The following is a 19,376-nucleotide window of genomic DNA, read 5'->3' as shown; positions in this document are numbered from 1 at the left end:
AAGGTCTGCAAAATCGCCAAAATGGGTTTGGCCATTTCCCACTTCTAACATTGGCCACTGCTAGGGTTAATAACATTCAATTTGTCAGGCTTATTAAAATCCATATTCATATCTTTCTTTGATCTTCTTTGACTGTGCCATGTATAATTTACTAATTTTCATATTTAACAGAAGTATCTTTATTAACTGAACTAAATCTGTGTACAACTGTAAAATGATTCAAATGTAAACAATAACAATATTCACATAATAATGACATATGATTATAAACAGATCAAGGAATACTTTTAACCAAACAGTGGTACTTTCCTGTTAAAGGGAACATTTATTATTATCGATGATTTATTTTCGATATATCGATATTTTTGTTTCACTTCACGATTGGTATTCCTTCTGTTTTAATATCTTCCAACGCATTTAAATTACAAATTAAGAACTAACCTTGTTTAGGCAAAAATAATAGCCTATTAAATTGGATTAGGGCATGAAACTATTCTAAACTAACCTAAAATAACTAACCAAACATGCTGTATAGGCTAAGTTACCGTTTCAATATTCCATTTGATAACAGAAAAGGCATATGGGGAATAGGCTATCAAACGGAATTTTGAAATGTTACAGCAAGTTTGGTTGGTTAGGTTAGTTTAGAACAGTTTAATTTGTTCAATATAATATTTTTTAAATTGTTTGTTGATACTGAACAATATTTATTAACTCTATCCTATATCGTACTTGTCAGCTGATATGTTTCAATTTGTTACTATCAATATATCGTGAGGTGAAACAAAAATATTGATATATCGAAAAAAAATCATCGATAATAATGAATGTTCCCTTTAACAGGAAAGTACCCAAACAGTTATAGGCCTAAGCTGTTTAAAAGAAAGTGACACTATATGACAATTTTCGTCATAAGGGCATTTTCGAAGCACAGACGAAAATCGTCGTATTGCCAGTCCTAGGGTTAATGATGACATATGACAACGTTAATTCTAAAAAAAAAACTTTTTATGAGTACAAATACAATACCTTAAAGTTGACAAATCCAAAGGTTCCTTTCTTATTCAATTTATCTCTAATAACCCGTACACTATCGATTTCCCCACATTTTTCAAATGTTTTCCACAGATCATCATCACATATACCTAGGAAATACAAATAGGCCTAATTAAAAATACAATTTATGTCAAATTAATATATTTTCTAGGAAGTATAGGAAAAAAGGAAATTAATTACTATCTCCTACAACATGATGTAATTTTGGACAATTTTGCTAACCAAATTATTCCAGCATAGTACCAGTACATGTTATTAAATTTACTTGTTAGTAAATATGCACAATAACACTTATATATTTACACTTATATAGAAGCGTTGTCAAAATAAAGGTTACGAATTTATAAAAAAATAGTATATTTAAAATTCCATCTTATTATTATGGAAAAAATAAACCTATCAGTGATGTTGATATTGTAGGTTAATTGGATAACTTTTGAAAGAATATTGGTAATAAAATTATATTCAGTGGTTTAATGGGGCAGGAACAACATTCCCACTCTATTTTTCTATTAATTCTATATGTTAGTTCTCAGACAATGTTAGGTCATAGATAAAACATAGTCCCTTAGTAGATTTCCCATCATGGAACAGCTGAAGCCAATTTTATTGTTAGTTCTGTCTGGTTTTCTGCAGTTGTCGTGTTTTGTTTACAATTTGTTTATATTATTTTAGGGTTAGTTTCTCATTATTTGTGTCTCACTATTTGGTTATATAGCTAGCTAGTAGACGAGTTATTATTGTTTATGATTAGATAGTTTTATTTGGTTAAACGAGGTTTTAAATTACTGAAATAACAAGCAACAAATTGTAAACAAAACACGACATCTACAGAAAACCGGACAGAACTAACAATAAAATTGGCCTCAGCTGTTCCATAAGGATGGGAAATCTACTAAGGGACTATGTTTTATCCATGGTTAGGTGTTCCAACACTGTAATTAAAATGTATGACTAACCATAGATCAGTGGACACATTTCACAACACAGTGGATGTATAGAACACTCTTCAGAGACCTCAGCCCTTTAGTACTGAAGCTGTTAAAATAAACTTAAATAGTTTTAGTATATTTAGTTCTTTTTCAATGTTAGCCTACTATTTAACACAAATTCTTCAAATAATCTTCCTTCACAATATTTATCTTCTTGAGCTATGTTTCTTAAAGAAATCTGGAGAATGACTATTTAGCCATTCTATTTTTTGTCTCAAAAAATAAATAGGCCTAAATAAAAATAGAAGTATTGTTAGTTGAAGAGTATAAAATAACAACAATCAAGTCTACAGGAATAAAAAATTGTCAAAAGCAATAAAATACCCCCGCCACAGCAAACCTGCAGACTAAGCGAATTTCCATTTGACTGATTGGATTTACACTGAAACGTCTACTTAAAAATATAACATTTATTCCCTATTTAAATAGAATTAGTTTAACAAGTACTTAGGTTTGCTGCATCAGGGAAAGTAAAACTGTTTTTTTTTTTTTTTTGTAAAATGTTAATAGTTAGTAAGAAATAAAAACATTTACCAAATTTGATCAAAATATGTTCATAAACAAGCAAACTACAACAGTCGGGGTAGCGGATTTTTATCCCCCTGGGCAAACGTGACGTCACAAACCAGGGGGTAAAATTCCGGCAGCGAACTTTTGAGTTTCGCGACATCAGCTCGATGGATTAAACGCGGAATTAAACTTATATTTTCACGGTTGTGAATTTAATCAGAACACATCAAATTATAAATACCCCCGCCGCAGCAAACCTGCAGACTAAGCGAATTTCCATTTGACTGATTGGATTTACACTGAAATGTCTACTTAAAAATATAACATTTATTCCCTATTTAAATAGAATTAGTTTAACAAGTACTTGTTAAAAGTTGTTATCAGACAGTCGATGGGAGCGGACGCGCTATCTCTCCGACCGCTGCTTATCTGAGTCGTGCCGCTACCTGCCCGGATTGGCCGAACAAGTGATTTAATATACAAAATTATTCATTTTTTAACGCTAAGGTTTTAGCTTGGAGCTAATCGTGTTTATCATGTCTAAGTGCGGTAAATGTGATAAAGTGGTCGGCGAAAGTGATTGCTTGGCTAAATGTGTTGACTGTAAGTTGTCGTTTCACGCCACGTGCACGCGCGCTGGATCCCTGCAGAGCTTCACTAAGTCAAGAAACAAAACATTAAAATGTGATTCGTGTGTTGAGGATTCAAAATCAAGCGCGTCTAATCGCAGCAACGATGATAAGGACTCTATTCTGGAAGCCATTCGGACCCTGAAGGTCGATATATACAAGAAAATCGACGACAAAGTAAATGATGTGCTAACCTCAGTCAGCTTACTACAATCTGACGTGCAACGGCTGCAGGAGGGAGTTACCAGACTGGACAACGAACATGAGAAGCTAATAGAACGATGCAATGAGCTGGAGGGAGTCAACAGTGAGCTAACAAGTGAAGTGAGCGATCTTCAGCTGCGGCTTCACGATGCTGAGCAGCACTCACGCGCTGCTAACATCGAGATCCTAGGGATGCCAGTGTCACAGAAGGAGGACATCTACCTCTGCCTCCAACACATCGCCAGAGCGCTTGGAGTTACTTTCAACGAAGCTCAAATCTCTATTGCACACAGGCTCCGGATCTACTCTAAGGACAAGCACGCCTACCCGCCCATCATAATCCAGTTCACATCAAGGCGCACAAAGGAGGCCTGGATGTCTGCCATAAGGAAAAAAAGAAGCATTGATACCGCCGATATCCACCCATCTATCCCGGCCAGCACAGTTTATATTAACGAACATTTAACACCGAACAATAAAACATTGCTGGGCAAAGCTCGTCGGCTGAAGAGAGAGGGGAGGTTGTACAGCGCAGGCTACTTCAATGGAAAGGTGCTCGTTAAGGAGTCTGAGAAGGCCGAGGCCGTCCGTATAACAAGGATGAGCGACTTCAAGAAGCTGAAGCTCCAGAGCGCCAAGCCGACAAGGGGGGCCGAGGTCGCCGACGACGCCGAGGAGGGGAACGACGACAGCAACAACAAATAGTTTGACTTGCCACATGTAAGACCTTAAGCTCACATAATTAATTATGCTAAAGACTAGTAGGTTTTCTTTATTTAAAGTTTTTGAAGACAGAATACTCTTTTTATTTATTTATTATGTTTAGCAATACTACTTTTTACAAATTCATGATTGATTAAAAAAGAAGATTATACTTATTTTAATACGTGGTAAAATATCTCATATTACAAAATATCTTCCAAATAAAAGTTTTGTCTGTTAGCCGATATCTAGGTTAAGATTAATGAACGATTTTAGACATTTTTAAAATTTATATTCTACTTATACTGTCAATCATTAAAATAAAATGGCTTTATTTATTTTTATTATTTTAACTTTTGCTCATTCATGAAAATACAAAATAGGCTAACATAAATTTTATTCATGATCAATGTATAGTAGGTTAAAATCTCTATAAATTATAATTAAGAAATAGATTACCTTTTAAATTTTCTAATAACGATAAGCAGACCATTTTATATTACTTAAAAGATTTTACCTATTTTGTTTTAATCTTAAAATATCACAACTCCAAGATAATGTGTTTAAATTAAAATGTATGAATGTGTTCAATTTTTAGACATCTTTTGATAGTATGTTTATAAATAGATATAGGTTTTAAAGTAATATGTTTGAAGATGGGCACATACAATTTTGTTAGTAATAAATTTTCCATTTTTTAATTATTTTTATCAGTTTCAGTTAGCTAATATTAATTCTCTCTGTTCACTAATAATAGTAAGTTCTTTTATTATTATGTACCGCAGCAAAATGCAATAGTTGCAATCAGAATTTCCTAAGAAATTTCATTTAAATTTAGATTTAGTAAGAACTTTTTCTCTCTCATTAACAAATTATTAGTAACCACACTTTATTATGTAACAATTGAACAGCAGTAGGCTCAACAATCAACAATTGCCGGCCGGGCAGGTGGTTTGTGCGTAGACTGCTAGATGAATGCGGATGGTGACAACTCTTTGTTTTTCCACAACAATTGTTTAGAGCTAAAATCAATTTCTGAAATTAAAAATTTTTTCTCACACAATAATGGTGATGACGAATTGAAAGTCATAAGCACAAACATCAGAAGCTATTCCAAAAACTTTGATGAATTTTTAATTTATTTAAATGAAATTCCCAAGATGGATATTATTGTGTTGACAGAATGTTGGTTGCAGGAGGGGGTAGGGGGACAGACGATTGACGGATTTGACTATGTACTCACTGATAACAGACGAAATAGAGCCGACGGTGTTATTGTTTACTTCAACAATCGACTATCAGTAACTGCATCACAGATCTCATTTGCTGACGTTTATGGAATACAACTCAATTTCAACTTACACAATAACAAATTTTGTCTGTTAGCACTATACCGTACATTTGATTCAGATGCTAAATTATTTATAAACGATTTAGAAAATTATCTTAACCATTTGAGCAAAGATTTGATGATTATTTTAACTGGAGATATAAATTTTGATTTGTTGAGTATTAATTCTTTAAACGACAGTTACTTAAACTGTTTGTTAGGTGCTGGTCTCATTCAATGTATAGACAAACCAACAAGAATTACGAACAATAGCCAAACTTGCATTGATCACATGTTCATACGTTACAACGACATGAAAAATGTACAATCAGCAACATTACACACACACGTTACAGACCATTTCAGCACAGGCATGACTATTACTTTTCCAACCAATACACTGTCAGTTACTTTGGATACTTCTACACGCATTATCGATCATACACTACTGTCCTGTAATCTTGCGCAAATAGACTGGAGCAACTTTTTTATCGATCTTGACATTAACTCTTGTGCATCTCGTTTTTTACAAATCATGGATGAAACCATAGATAGTTCTAAAAAATCTGTTAAGAAATCATCGAGGTTCAAAAAATTAAAGCCATGGATCACAAATGATTTGATTAAACTAATTAGGGAAAGAGATAAAACTAGTAAGAAAATTAAAAAACAGCCGTTTAATGCTACTTTAAATAAAGAATATCGTGATTTAAGACATCAAATTTCCAGTGGTATTAAAAGTTCTAAGCGAGTATACTACAGGTCAAAATTAAACCAATATCAAAACAACCCCAAACGCTTTTGGATGGTTGTGAACGAGCTGGCGGGGCGATCAAATAAAAAAGACCCCTTCTCAGTTCAGAAATATCTTCCAAACGTATCCAACATCACTCCTGATGTAAGAAAGATTGTAGCTGATGATTTTAACACGTTTTTCGCTTCTGTTGGATATAACCTTGCCAGTTCAATAAATAGCAGCGGTCCGCCGATCATCAACGACGCAGATTACAGGCAGGACACTGTGTTTACACTCCAGACAGTGACTGAACTCGACGTTATCAGACATGTCTACTCGTTACGTGGTGGGTCTGCCCCCGGTTTTGATGGTGTCTCGGCTGATGTTCTCAAAGAAAATGTAAATTCACTCTCTAAACCATTATTGCATATCATAAACTTAAGTTTGGCTAGTGGAATATTTCCGGACAAGTTTAAATTGGCAAAAGTTTTTCCTTTATACAAATCAAACTCCCACAAAGACAAAAATAATTTCAGACCAATATCTTTATTGAGTGCATTCTCTAAGGTGCTTGAAAAAATAGTTAAGGAACAAATGGTGGATTACTTGAACCAGAATCAGATCCTAGCAGACTGTCAATATGGGTTCAGAAAAGATAAAAATGTTACAGATGTTCTTTTTCATATCAACAAAGAAATTTTTAGTGCTCTATCCGAAAATTTGCGCTCAGTATTAATTTTTTTAGATCTCAAAAAAGCTTTTGATAGTGTAGACAGAAAGCATCTAATTTCAAAATTATCTGCTATAGGTGTAAGAGGGAACGCTCTCTCATGGTTCGAAAGCTACCTCAGAGATAGGCGACAATTCGTATACATAGATGGAGTCAATAGCAATGAGGTGCCTGTTGACTATGGGGTGATTCAGGGGAGTACCCTTGGGCCTATTTTATTCCTAATATATATAAATAATATTTCTAAATTACCAATTTTCGGAAAAATGTTTCTTTTTGCAGATGACACATTGATTTATGTTAAGGATAAGACATGGGAAGGTGTGAAGAGTAAAGCTCAATCAGATCTCAAATTAGTAAAAAAATGGCTCGACCAAAATGTACTATCTCTTAATGTTTCCAAAACAAAATTCATGCCTATTTCTCTCGCGTCAACAGCTGACTATAACCTAACCAATTTGATCTTGCACAGTTGTCTCAACCAATTCAATAACAGTTGTTCGTGCGATACCTTAGAGAGAGTTAACTCATATAAATATTTAGGAATAATTTTTGACTCACATATGAAATGGATAGAGCATATTAATTTCTTGCAAAATAAAACTAGAAAACTTATATTTGCATTTAGACAGTTAAGTGATGTTCTCAGTTTTAAAGAAATTAAATCAACATATTTTGCATATGTACAGTCGGTTTTGTCTTATGGAATATTAGCTTGGGGAGGGGCGTACAGTTCACATCTCACAGGTCTGATTCTGGTTCAAAAGTCTATCCTAAAAGCTGGTTTCAAAAAGTGTAAAAGATACCCCTCAGATTTACTATTTCATGAAACTGGAATATTCCCCATTGCAAAATTGTTTATCAAAGATCTTCTAATTTTTATATTTAAAAACTTCAATTCAATTTTTACTTCCATAACCCACACACATAATACAAGATATGCAAATAGAATTGGAATTTCTACTATTCAGCAGCACAAATCCTTTTCAAAAACAAATTGTTTCTACATAGCACATATTTTGTTCCGGAATTATTCCACTATGTATAAAGCAACTCAGTTATTTCATTCTCCTACATTAGGTGTATTCAAAAATCGAGTTAATAGATGGTTATTGGATATCAGCGATGAAGAGGCCGAGGCTCTTATCACTACTGATAACAGGCGACCTGCCACTGTCTGACAGCACTAAACGGACCCCCTCTGCAAACTCTTGCAACCAACAAAATTCTTTTCCGTTTTATTTTTATTGGCTTCCCCTTTAAACAATTCTGTTATTAAAAATGTTAATTAATATTTACTCCAATTTTTTATATAATCTTTAAACTTATTTTTATTTTTACAGGTTCCCATAGCACTTAGTACATTTTTATTTAATTTTAAACTTTTTCTTCAATTGCAAATTAGCTCAAAAAATACATATATAATTTTTAGCAACTCGAGTCTACGCACAGACCACTGAGGTCTATGTAGACTCATTTCCATTATATATTAAATTAGTTATTATTCAAGCCGGAGCAAACACTCAACTAGTATTTAAGTTTTTACTTTTATAACTTATAAATTAATTTTACTAGAATTAATTTACGTTAACAATTACTGTATAATGCTTCAGGGCTATATATATTTTTATTTTATTTTTTTGAAAAATTGTAAATTTGTATATATTGTGGAAATAAACTGATTTGATTTGATTTGATTTGATTTGACTTAGGTTTGCTGCATCAGGGAGGGTAAAACTTTTTTTTGTAAAATGTGAATAGGTAGTGAGAAATAAAAACATTTTCCAAATTTGATCAAAATATGTTCACAAACAAGCAAACTACAACAGTTTACTTATTCTCCATAAGAATAACATGGGAATTTTAAATTTACAATTTTTTGGAATTTTCTCCGTAACTATTAGGCGCATAATAACGCTTCAATATACTAAATTATTTGTTTTTTTAAGCTCTACAAAATGGTTTAGAAAGAAATTGCTAAATTTTATGTTTTTTGGGTCAAAAATAGGAAAAACCTATTTTTACCCCATAAAACCCCCCATAAACTCCCGTTCCCATGGTCCGATCATGCTGGATCGCGAACTCGTTCGAATAAACGTATGTTTACACGTTTGTACCAAATTTCATCCAAATCGGATCATTTTTGCTTGAGTTATCGTGCTGACGGACACATATTTATATATATATATATACGCTTCAATATACTAAATTATTTGTTTTTTTAAGCTCTACAAAATGGTTTAGAAAGAAATTGCTAAATTTTATGTTTTTTGGGTCAAAAATAGGAAAAACCTATTTTTACCCCATAAAACCCCCCATAAACTCCCGTTCCCATGGTCCGATCATGCTGGATCGCGAACTCGTTCGAATAAACGTATGTTTACACGTTTGTACCAAATTTCATCCAAATCGGATCATTTTTGCTTGAGTTATCGTGCTGACGGACACATATTTATATATATCTATCTATATATTAATAGGCAAGCATGTTTCTTTAAAACCTTTTTTCTCGGCTCGTGTGCATCGCAGGGAAAATCTACGCATACTGTTGGAAAGATATTTTCCTGTAGATGTGCAGAATACCTTTATAAATTAAAATAGGCTCAAAAATAAGCACAAGAAATGAGTTTAAAATTTTGAAAAAATTAACATGGATCTTATCTGTTGCCATGCTGGTGACGAAATAACAACGGAATATAAACAGAAAATCAAAACAAATGGAAGAAACTCAAATCACATGTTTTATTTACAGTGTGGGGAGAAAATAGAGAAGTCTGTACATTACATATTTTTGGTCGAGTTTCGACCACTGGACGACCTCTCGTATATATATAAATATATAAATATATAAATATATATATATATATATATGAATTTGAACGGATGGTGTTTTTGGCCTCTAGGGACCTCAAAATGAAAAAAAAAATCGGTCCCGCGTCCAGGTCTTACCATGAATACTACGGTAATAGCTTATTCCCTATATGGGAAATTCGCTAAAACCTAGAATGTACGGCCCGGATTTTTACCCTCGGAATTTTACCCCCCAGGATTTTTACTCCCTGGCCAGATATATAAATTAGTGAGAATGATTATTAATTATCTTAATTCAGTTTTTATTCAATAGTAAACATTTTGTTATTAAGTAGCCTATATTTAATTTATTTGTAACATTAACTAATCAAACAGGTTTTTATTTTTAATTTTGAGATTCGAGTATCAGGATTCGATCTTTAAAGCCAACTGTTGGTTAATATGATCAAAATAAAACAGTGAATTCTGTTTACTTAGTTGAGATTACAAAATAAATAAATAAATAAAGATAGGCTACTAAATAATGAAATGTTTACAGTTAATTAAAAACAGAAATAAGATAATCAATCATTCAATTTCTAATATTGGGCTAGGAGGTAAAATTACGGGGGGTAAGAATCTGGGGGTAAAATTCCGGGGGTAAAAATCCGGCCTGTACATCTTCAGTTGTCTAAACGCTAGTTTATGGACAGGGGGTAAAATTCAATCTAATTAATCACACTCTGACTATTTTCATTAGACTTCCAAATCCGCGGGGGTAAAATTCCGGCCGCGAACAAACTTTTGGCCACTCAGGCTACAACGTCATAGTGACATCAGCTTTGCCCAGGGGGTAAAATTCCAGGGGGATAAAATTCCGGCGACCCCAACAGTTTACTTATTCTCCATAAGAATAACATTGGAATTTTAAATTTACAATTTTTTGGAATTTTCTCCGTAACCATTAGGCGCATAACAACGCTTCAATATACTAAATTATTTGTTTTTTTAAGCTCTACAAAATAGTTTGGAAAGAAATTGCTAAATTTTATGTTTTTTGGGACAAAAATGGGAAAAACCTATTTTTACCCCATAAAACCCCCCGTAAACCCCTGTTCCCATGGTCCGATCATGCTGGATCGCGAACTCGTTCGAATAAACGTAGGTTTACACGTTTGTACCAAATTTCATCAAAATCGGATCATTTTTGCTTGAGTTAATGTGCTAACGGACACATATATATATATATTTATATAAGTTTATTCAATAAATTAATAACTTAAAAAAAGGGTACTGAGGGCCGCTTTCCCCAACGCCGCTTAAGCTAGATGTTTAGCTTAAGTAATAGCTTAAGCTCAATATTGACTTTCCCCACTCTCCGAATGAGGCTTAAGCCGAAGAACATTTTAAGCCACCAGTACAGTAGGCTTAACACAAGGCTTTATTTAAGCTCAGCAGAGAAGAAGAAGAAAAGCTGTTGAAAGAGGTCGATGAGTCGTCTGTTTCCAATAATATAACCTCAAAATTGGATCTTGTCAAATAGATTTTTTTTGTATCAGGGACATTCCTTAATTGTACCGGTCGTGAGTAAAGTCCAAGGGTCCACAGGGTGGTATCGCTACCACCACTACTCTAAAAAGGGAGAGTATGTCCTAATGAGGACGGGAAGATAAAAATAAAATAATGGTTTTGATGCTGAAAACTTGAGTTTAAGGTTTATTCGAATATTAGCCAATGTGTGTGTAGGATATATTGACTTTGAGAAATTATGTAAACAGTATGATGGATGAAGCGCAACTAATGCCTAGATGACAATGTCCGTGTGTCCCCCTCCATATTCCAATGCAGGATCAAGTAACTACAATGCGTCTCTTTGTTCTTACACTTGCATTGAAATCATGTGATTCGCCATTAGATTAGCGTAAAAGGCCAAAATGAACTAAGGAAACTGTTACAACTTATCTTAAATACAAAAAGCAAAAAACAACTAAACTACACTTAATTTAGGGACTCCCCCCCCCCCCCCCGATTTAGAAAGAATTTTTTTGCTGAAGGCTGACAATTCTTTGAACAACAAAACGTAACAAGAACAGAAATTACAAAGCCAAATAATTGTTCCCACAGATAGGCCTACACAATGTGCAAACAGTAATCTGAACGGCATTGCCTGGATTCTTTTATCACTTCATATTATTCTTCTTTAAAAGGATACCTAACCAAGATGAATTACTTATGAAATATTAAATTGAACTTTAATAATGTATTGAAACCTCAGCAGCAGTTATAACACTATCTTTGTATCCTAACCTCTCATTTAATACAACATAAACATAACTTTTGACAGTTGATCTAAGGCAATCCACACGAAAACAACACAAACAGGGCAGCCAACCAAAACAAATGGACGCTTAAACTAAACCTTTTACCTGTGGGCATGGAGAAAACGAACAAAGGCTTAAGCTCAAGCTTAATTTTAAACTAGCTCAAGTTAAGCGTAATTTGGGGAAAGCGGCCCTGAATGTTTAATTATTTATTTCATTTATTAATATATATATAAATATATATATATATGAATTTGAGCGGATGGTGTTTTTGGCCTCTAGGGACCTCAAAACGAAAAAAAAAATCGGTCCCGCGTCCAGGTCTTACCTTATGAGTACTACGGTAATAGCTTATTCCCTATATGGGAAATTCGCTAATATATGGGAAATTCGCTAAATTACAATTTTAAAAAATACATGCACACCAACCCTCTAACTGGCAGCGTGACTTTAATAGTCACAGAAGGAGGTTTCTGTAGTGGCCGCGACTATAATAGTCACGTTTTGCAAGGTTTTGGTTAACTCCAAATAAGATGGATTCTAAACTTGCACTTTTTTACATACAGTAGATGAACTTTATCTCACTAAGGGATTAATGTAATAAAAACACAAAAGGGAACAAAAATTTTGAGCAAATTCAGTTGCACCATGTACGCATCACAAAACTTCCAAACACGAAAAAATTATATCAAGGGATTTTTTTTGTCTACAAAGAAAAGGATGATACCACTGCAATAAGGAATAATTTTCCTCTATTATAGTGCAAAACAATCATTTCAATATAATTGCATATGATCTCACAACAACAAAAACAAATCAGTTAATTTTTACATGTTCGTGAAGTGGCAGAGCGACTATAATAGTCGAAGTCGTAAAACACGTTTTATTTACTGAAATATATAATTATCCATGTGATAAAGTATCTCATTTGTAAGTCCATGATATTCTGTGCATTGTGGTATTTAACTGTTTTAGATTGCACCACTGGTGCTGAAGTTATCAGCTGTTATTTTTTGTAAATATTTGTCTGACTAACTAACCTCAATCTCTGTTGACCAACAACTAACAAGTTGGGGTTTGGTGTGATTTTACTTTAGGTATCAGTTTACATCGTGATTATAAGTTGTAAATGTTTAGTTTGGATAGTATTTAACTGTACCATGACTGAAATGTGACCATAAGTTTAGAAACTTGAGACACTATCCTTAGTTGGTTTAAAACACGTTCGCTGCGGGTGGGTCAGTACTGACCCACGGCGATCCCATTGCTCACGCGGCCGGGTGCGAGCCTAGCGGTCGGTCGAAGGTGGATCTATACCACGTTAGCATGTAGTGAATGACTTGCTTTGTTCAACGTTGAGTTGGTTCCTGCGTCTCGCTCCCGCCGAGGCGGCTGGGTCGGTACTGACCCACGTTACTATGAACACCCCTCGCTTTGCTACTTTTGTGTGCTTAATGACATCATATTAAATTTCAATTCTCTTTTAACCCTTTCAGTGCTATGAAACGATATATCGTTGTTTTAAAAAATCTCTAAGGGATATAGAGAGGAAGGTTATTTTAACAAAAAATAGCAAAACGGCCATTGGTGACCTGCATGTTCATAGAATACACTATCAACCACTTAGCTAAAAGATTCGCCCAATCCGATGATTTCGAGGTGTATGTCTAAACCAAGGATTATGAACACCTCACTATGCCCCAGTGGTTGTAGTATATCGCTACAAACACACAGGTCACCAATTATTTGCCACACAGGACGGGATTCAAACCCGAGCAGACGAATGCCACTGGCCAAGTGACACACGCCCTAGCCTTCTCGGCTATCTGTGCTTGAAGACTGGGGAGTCAAAACCCAGTATTTAAACTGTCGCCACCGATTGCGAACAGATGGCGCTGCAGATGGTTGTTCAATGCGTTACTAGGTAGCAGCACCAGTTAGTCACGGACTATTTAGATGCAATCTTTTAGTTTAAGAGTGAAAATTTAAAAACGTACGTTTTCATGTCCCTGGCCTTTTACTTCGTAGATACTGGATTTGTAGTTTATTATTATGTGTTTTAATATTTTTTGGGACGGGGGCAACATGTTACACACATTTATTTGGTTTTAAATAGGTTCTAGGTATTTTTTTCGTATTTTTAAAGTCTCGAAATTCACGACCATGACGTGTCCCTAGGGTACATTTTCCAACTTTCACGCTGTTTTTAGACTAATTATTCATGCCGAAATATATAAAGCCATATTTTTATGTCATCAATGGTTATTAAATTTACATAAAAGGTGCATATTATAATTTTATTGTCATTGCAAACTGACTACCATGACAAAATAAGTCTGTCCCTCGATTTGGCGTCACGACCATTTGGGAAAAATTTTCAACTTTGGAGCACGACAGTGGCAAGCCTGGCGTCGATGGAGTCAGTTGGTTTTAGAGACTAGTTCGGGGTGTACGTCAGGATTGTAGTGCCGGTCGTTTCGAGTTGAAAGGAGGAATAACAAGATTAATAAAGGAAAGATTGTGTTTTTTGTAATTTTGGTGTGTCCATGACCGTACGTAGTCATTCGATGAAGTAGACATGGTGTTAATTTTTGTTTATTAGATATTTCAATTGCTAGATTATCCTAGAAGTCCACTTTGTATCCTCGAACATGACGTGCAGGGCTACCGCCAGAACAGAGCCAAATAACACGTAATTTCACGATTAAAGTTTCACGACCATCGCGGGTTTTTTCACGACCAATCCAGCCTTATGGATTATAGTGTGTTTGGTCGTGACAATAACTTTAATATAATTGTAAATTGAACAGTTTAGTTCAATTGAAACACATATTTTTATTATAACTAACAGTATAATTGAAAGATTGTTTAGAAAGATTTAGATTATTCCAGACAATTCACGACCGTACCGCTTGTCCCTGACCATCACGTTTATGATTTCTATCATAAAAATTTCAAAAATTAAAATATCGTCATATTTCAATGTTGTATACACAAAAGAAGCACACCTCTATACAAACATAATGATTTTTCGGGTCTCAGGTAAGTTTTTTCGGAGTTATACAAATTTAAAAAGATTTTATTGGCTTATTTTCAATTTTTTGAGTTTTTTTTTCTAGAAAAACCAAATATACCAAAAGCTCAGGGACCTTTTTATTGTATAATGGTCATAAAAGTAAATTAGTTTATAGCAAAACATAGTTATAAAAATAATATTAACCATTTTTAATATTCATTTAAACGTCCGTTATGGTCGTGACAGGATTTTGTGTTTTTCCACTAAAGATGCTCTTTAAAAAAAAAAAAAAACTACCAAAGATATTGCGTTACCATGGACATTTTATGAAACTTTAAATGTTAATGAAATAAAAAAAATAATAAAAGTTTTGAAAAAAGGGGAAAAAAATTTGCAAAGTGCTTTTCCTGAAAACGTACGTTTTTAAATTTTCACTCTTAAACACAACAGTGATCATAAATGTGTTCCTGAGACTTTGCTGCAAAACATTAGTTTCCCTAAAATGGCTATATTACGATAACCTCGTCCAACTAAATCAAGGTTAAATTCAATAGGCTATTACATTGTAAACTATATGTCTTTTGATTTTATGAGATTTTGGTTTCAAATAATGCTATCAGAATAAAGATTTATAGGAAAACCAGGAAAATTACAACAAAAACTAAGTTTTATTTAATGTTTACTACAAATAGCGGGATTTATCTTTCTTATATATTTTCTTATTGTGTTATTATTCAAAATTAGCCTAATTAATAAAACGAGAGCACGCCCCGTGGTCGAAAAATCGACCAAAAGTATGTTTTGTACAAACTTCTCTATTTTCACCCCACACTGTAAATAAAACATGTGATTGGAATGTCTTCCATTTGTTTTGATTTTCTGTTTATATTGTGTTGTTATTTCGTCATCACCATAGCAACCCATAAGACCCATGTTAATTTTTTTTAATTTCAAATTCAAATTTTTGTGCTTATTTTTGAGCCTATTTTAATTTATAAAGGGATTCTGCACACCTACAGGAAAGTAGCTTTCTAACGGTATGCGTAGATTTTCCCTACGATACACACGAGCTGAGAAAAATGGTTTTAAAGAAACATGCTTGCCTATTAATATATAGAAGTGACAACATGACAGTTAAAATTCAACAACAGGTAATAGAATTAAAAGGCAAACAAAAAAGTCTTACAAAATATGAATTATTGGCCTAGCACTGAAAGGGTTAAACTATTTTATTTCAATAATATTAACATTTCAAATCTGTTATATCTCTCATTTTTGTTTAGAACTTCAATTTTTTAAACTCCGGTTCTTGATGGGTCAGCACTGACCCATGTATATGACATCACATTATGAAGTCATAATCAATTCCAATCAATTGATATACTATTTTATGTTGGTTAATTTATGATAATGACTACATATATCTTTAGAACACATATTTTTAGTGACATATATAATGTATTCAGTGACATTAAACCGTCTCTTTCTGACTCTGGCTCCTGATGGGTCAGTACTGACCCATTATAATGACGTCACTTTTTGACGTCATATTCACTTCCGATCGTATTATATAATATTGTATTTCAATAAGGACACAAAAAGGAATGTTATACAAAAATAAAGTTTTTTACCAATACGATTCCATTTTATAATTTCCTTTAGCAGTGAAGGTGTTAAGTAAATTTAATCATGTTGAAGCCTTCCGGAATTGGTAATCAATTTTAACAGGTTACGTACCTTGACGTCCACAATTTCTCAGTCGAACTTCTGTTGGCTAGTTTTTACTACTAAGTAGTCATTTTCAAAACGGAGCGTTGAAATATTCCATTCATTGAATGTCGTCAAATCTTCTTAAATACATTAAACACACATACATGACACAGTAGATATTTAACATAGTTGGCTGGTGGCACACGTCTTTAATGTACCTGTATTTAAGAAGATTTGACAACATTCAATGAATGGAATATTTAACGTTCCGTTTTGAAAATGACTACTCAGTAGTCAAAACTAGCCAACGGAAGTTTGACTGAGGAATTCTGGACGTTAAGGTTCGTAACCTGTTATAATGGTTTATCTGAACTTATTGACTGTTAACCAACAACGAATATCGCGGGTGTGCCTGTGACTTTATCACTTTGAATGATATTTTGTTAGTTGTAAATTTGTACATATTTTTTTAGTTTTTAATCTGTTTCTTGTACATAGATTAACAAAATTTGAGGTTTGGGACATTACATTTAGCCCGTTTTTGAAACATTTCGTCATAGTGAACAAACGATTTGATCGCCACATGAAAAAGGCATATTTATTTATTTATATTTGCCTTTATAACCACTAGTAAACACGTTGCTCAAAATCAAGCGATTGCAAAGAAGTAAAGTAGTTTTTTAAAAACAAATAAAGTCATCATAATTTTCGATGAGTTTAAAAGACTTTGAATTGAAAAATAAATAACAGCAATTAAATTATACAGCTGATCAAAATGTAAACAATTATGTTCTTCATAAGGATAACATGGGAACTTAAACTGAGGCAGAGCTCAAGGGACTTTTTCAAAAAATGTAAGGTCAGTTTGCAAATCTACAGGACACGATCTTTCCAATGAGACGTCAATGGATAAAATCGGTTAAGAAATGGCGGAGGAGTTCATTCGACAAATTTTCATGTAGCGTATTATTATCTATCTATACTATTATAAAAAAGAGGTGGTTGCTGTATGTGTGTATGTGTGTATGGGAAAAGTAAACTCGAAAAATACTGGTCCGATTGGGCTGAAATTTGGCATGATGATAGCTCACATTCCCGATTAACATATAGGCATATTCTTATTTCAAAAATCCTTTCGGGCTCCGCCCCAGTGGCTCTGGAGTTTCCCATGTTAACCTTATGAGAAATGGAATTATTGAATCTTAACAGCTGTTTCAATTAAACAAGTTGGTTCTGTTCTATGATGTTCAATAGCATTAAAGTTACAAGGATTACCAACAGGGTGCAGCACTATTATTTCTTTTACATTTATGACAACAGCTAATTTGCAACCAAAAGGTGAGTGAGCGTAGCGAACGAACTTCAACCTGGAGGCGAGTTAGCGTAGCGAACGAGCTAACCTGAAGGCAAGTGAGCGCAGCGAACGAGCTCCAACCTAAAGGTGAGTGAGCGTAGCGAACAAACTTCAACCAGGACGTGATTGAGCCATGCGAACGAGATAATCTTGAAAATTAAGAAGTTAAACGGGGCAAAGCCCGCGGGTTACAGCTAGTATTGATATAAATTGGGCTTACACGGCCACCAACCTACAGAGCGACGGCTTCAGTCCAGAAAGAGCTTTTTATCACGGACACGAGTCCTGGATGGATCACTCTCAAGAAATCGGGTGGCAAGGTGGGGCCACGTTGCCCTCCCATACCAGCCAGGGAGGAACTAGCTCCTGGTGGAGGCCTGCATTATACGGTGTGGAAGACCCTAAATCGAATCAGGGTCGAGGTACCAAAATGCAAGACAAACATGCAAAAATGGGGTCTCTTTCCAGACAAAGAAAACATTAAAATCCATTTTTAGCCCCTGAGCTGTGATATTAATTAAAAATAGGTATTTACCTTCGTCTACAGCTCAATCTGTTGTAACTTGAGTTACGGCCGTTTCGGCATTATAATGCCATCGTCAGACGTTGAACATTCAGCTGAAGTAGCGTCGTCATAGTTGAAACACAAAACACGAACACGAATAACATTTTACTTTTACAATTAATAACGAAAACACAACGAACAGGCCTGTCGCACACACGGTACCGGTTGACATTGCCACGATCTGAACTGGATGCCGACTGGAGGTTAATCCTGCATCGTTCTTTGCGTAGTGGTGTTATCAGCTGACCTTTGTAGGCCTACTCCTGCCTTTTGTCTCTTGTCCTGGTCTAAAATACTATTGAAAATGATGTGTGATTTATATTGTAGTTTGTCATTTAATATTGTGTCATCAAAATTATTTTCTGTATAGGCTCTGTAAATTTTGTATTCTTCTAATGTGTCCAATTTATTTCCTTTCTTGCTTGTGTGGAGTATATCGAGGCCAGTGTTCAGATCATACATGTCATGGTTTTTATCAACCAGGTGTTGCGCAAAGGATGATTTTTGTTTGTCGGCTCTTGGACATGGGTGATGTTCTTTGTACCTGGTTCCGAATGTCCGTCCAGTTTTTCCTATGTAAAAGCTCGGGCAACTGGCACATTTAATTTTGTATACACCTGACTTCTCACTTTTGTCGATTACACGATCAGAAACGTTTAATTTATTAATTGTCTTGTTGTTGGTCTTGAACGCCAATTCGATACCATGTTTTTTCAATTCTTTCGTAAGTG

General features: G+C 34.3%; 1 protein-coding gene across 2 annotated transcripts in view; it reads right to left on the bottom strand.

The window, feature by feature from the left end:
- The window catches only part of LOC128986165 (uncharacterized), a 60,701-nt gene that overhangs the window by 18,662 nt on the left and 22,663 nt on the right, over positions 1 to 19,376 (bottom strand). For both annotated transcript variants that reach the window (XM_054406348.1, XM_054406347.1), the window contains exon 4: positions 1,030 to 1,145. In XM_054406348.1, the coding sequence (XP_054262323.1) occupies positions 1,030 to 1,145 (116 nt within the window). The remainder of the gene's footprint in view (positions 1 to 1,029; positions 1,146 to 19,376) is intronic.

This window comes from Macrosteles quadrilineatus, unplaced genomic scaffold, assembly GCF_028750875.1.
Source record: "Macrosteles quadrilineatus isolate MER2022 unplaced genomic scaffold, UCM_ALF_1.0 Scaffold_2__2_contigs__length_208266976, whole genome shotgun sequence".
Taxonomy (NCBI): Eukaryota; Metazoa; Arthropoda; class Insecta; order Hemiptera; family Cicadellidae; genus Macrosteles; species Macrosteles quadrilineatus.
Note: the sequence above shows the minus strand (reverse complement) of the source record. Positions and strands in the feature narration are given on the sequence as shown.